The 2118-nt window shown below is 55.1% G+C and overlaps 1 protein-coding gene across 1 annotated transcript in view; it reads right to left on the minus strand.

Moving 5' to 3' along the window:
• LOC107115810 (short transient receptor potential channel 2-like) overlaps positions 1-1451 on the minus strand; it is a gene marked incomplete at both ends in the record, with an annotated part of 18817 nt that extends 17366 nt beyond the window's left edge. Inside the window, one exon of the mRNA XM_015417569.1 lies at positions 759-1451. Within this exon, the coding sequence (XP_015273055.1) occupies positions 759-1451 (693 nt within the window). The remainder of the gene's footprint in view (positions 1-758) is intronic.
• Positions 1452-2118: the final 667 nt, after the last annotated feature.

Genomic DNA, 2118 nt, shown 5'->3' on the forward strand with positions numbered 1-2118 from the left:
GGAGCGGGGGGTTGGAGTGGATGGCCTCTGTGGACCCTTCCAACTCTGTGTGATTCTAGGATTCTATTCCATGATCCTATGAACCCTTGGCGCTGCGGTGGCTCAAGTGGTGAAGACGCTGAACTGCAGGCTGTGGAAGGTCGGTAGTTCAGCAGTTTGAGACCCGAGTGTGCCGCATGACGGAGTGAGCTCCCGTCTCTAGTTCCCGCTCCTGCCAACCTAGCAGTTCGAAAGCGAGAAATTGCAAGTAGATAAATAGGCACCACTTCGGTGGGAAGGTAACAGAGTTCCGTGCGCCTTGGTGTTGAGTCATGCCGGACACATGACCACGGAAACGTCTTCGGACAGCGCTGGCTCGTCGGCTTAGAAACGGAGATGAGCACCGCAACCCTAGAGTCGGACTCGACTGGCTTTCGAGCAAGGGAACCTTTTCCTTTACCTTTATGAACCCTTGGGAACTCTCCACCCAGGACCTCTCAGTGTTCCCTCTAAGCTGAGTGAGTGTGAGCTAGCTCACAGTTTTTTAGCCTCCGGCTCAGGCATTTTTGTTTTGGCTCAGGAAGGAGGGCTCCAGAGCAAACTCGTTGATGCAGCCGCCCAATCACTGGCTCACCGCTTTAATGCCCGTAGCTCACACAGTAGAATCTTTGCTCACAAGACTCCACAGCTTAGAGGGAGCCTTGCTCAGAACCTGGAACCAGCCCTGTATTATCACGGTGAGCAGAATGAGTCTTTGGGGTGTGTGTGTAAAGGGTTACCTTGAACTCGGGCTCCTTCTTCGAGAGGCTCTTGAGCTCGCGGCTCAGCTTGAAGGCCGTGAGCATGGCGTCCTCGCTGGCGATGCAGAGGTAGGCCCGGCTGGCGATGCCCTTGTACGTGTTGATGCGGGAGAGCGAGAACTTCAGGAGGTCGTACCTGCGCCCGTTGGAGCACTCCAGACAGCTGCAGGAGACCTTGTGCGGGGACGGGATGGCGTGGCCCTTCTTCATCAGCATGTCCACGATCTCGTAGAGGTCCTTCTCGCAGGCCAAGGTGAGGGGCGTCACGCCGGGGGCGAAGCGCGAGTTGTCGATGGAGTTGTCGAAGATGGCCAGCGAGAAGGACTTGATGTCCATCTTGAGGCTCTTCTCCTGGTCCAGCCGGTCCAGCAGCAGCTTGACCACGTGGGGCTGGTTGGTGTCCACGGCCACCAGCAAGGCCTCGTGGACCTGGCGGAAGTCGAACTTCACGTAGCGGAGCAGCGTCTTGGTCATCTCCTCGCCGCCGGCGCGGATGGCCAGGTTGAGCGCCTCCCGCCACGCTCGGTCCTCCGCGTCGTCCAGCTGCCGCAGGACGCCGTCGCTCACCTGCAGCAGTTGCTGGACCTTCACCAGGTGGCCGTCTTGGATGGCGCTCAGGAGGCCTTCGGGGAATTTTAGTTTCTTGTTCACAATCTCCTTCCAGTTGGGCTGCTAGGAGGAGGAGGCAGGTAAAGTGAAGACAATCATTCTGTCAAACCCCCTCTACATTCTATTGCTCACTTGCCATTGTAACCGGGAGAAGGGGTAGGGGGAGTGTGAATGCCGCATACTTTCACTTTTAAACACTTTGAAGCAGGACTTTTTTGTAGAAAAAGACCAGCAGGACCTCATTAGCATATTAGGCCACACCTCTGAAAGCACAGCACATTAACGTATTAGGCCACACCCCCATGTTACCAGAAGTGTGGCCATCCAGCCACACCCACCTTTTCTTCTTATTCTGTTTACCTTGTTTGTTGTCAAAACCCAGGGCCTTTTTTTATAGCAGGAACCCCTTTGCATGTTAGGCCACACACCCCTAATTGTAGCCAATCCTAATGAGTTCCTGCTGTTGGGTGTGGCCTATTATGCTAATCAGTTCCTGCTGGGCGTGGCCAACTTGGGAGCCAGCCAGAACTCCGTTCCTGTGCGTTCCTGCCCAAAAATAGCCCTACTTTGAAGTAGAGTATTGCTTATGGCGCCTGGGAATATCCACTGGCCTTGGGTCTCAGCTTACACTGTCTGGCTTTTGTCTGCGGATGTCACCAAGGTGGGAACAGATAGCCATGTCAGGCTCGGGTTGGTAGACCATCTGTACCTGTTATATTACTGCCTTGCA

Source organism: Gekko japonicus, unplaced genomic scaffold (genome assembly GCF_001447785.1).
Source record: "Gekko japonicus isolate JY-2015 unplaced genomic scaffold, Gekko_japonicus_V1.1 scaffold6627, whole genome shotgun sequence".
Taxonomy (NCBI): domain Eukaryota; kingdom Metazoa; phylum Chordata; class Lepidosauria; order Squamata; family Gekkonidae; genus Gekko; species Gekko japonicus.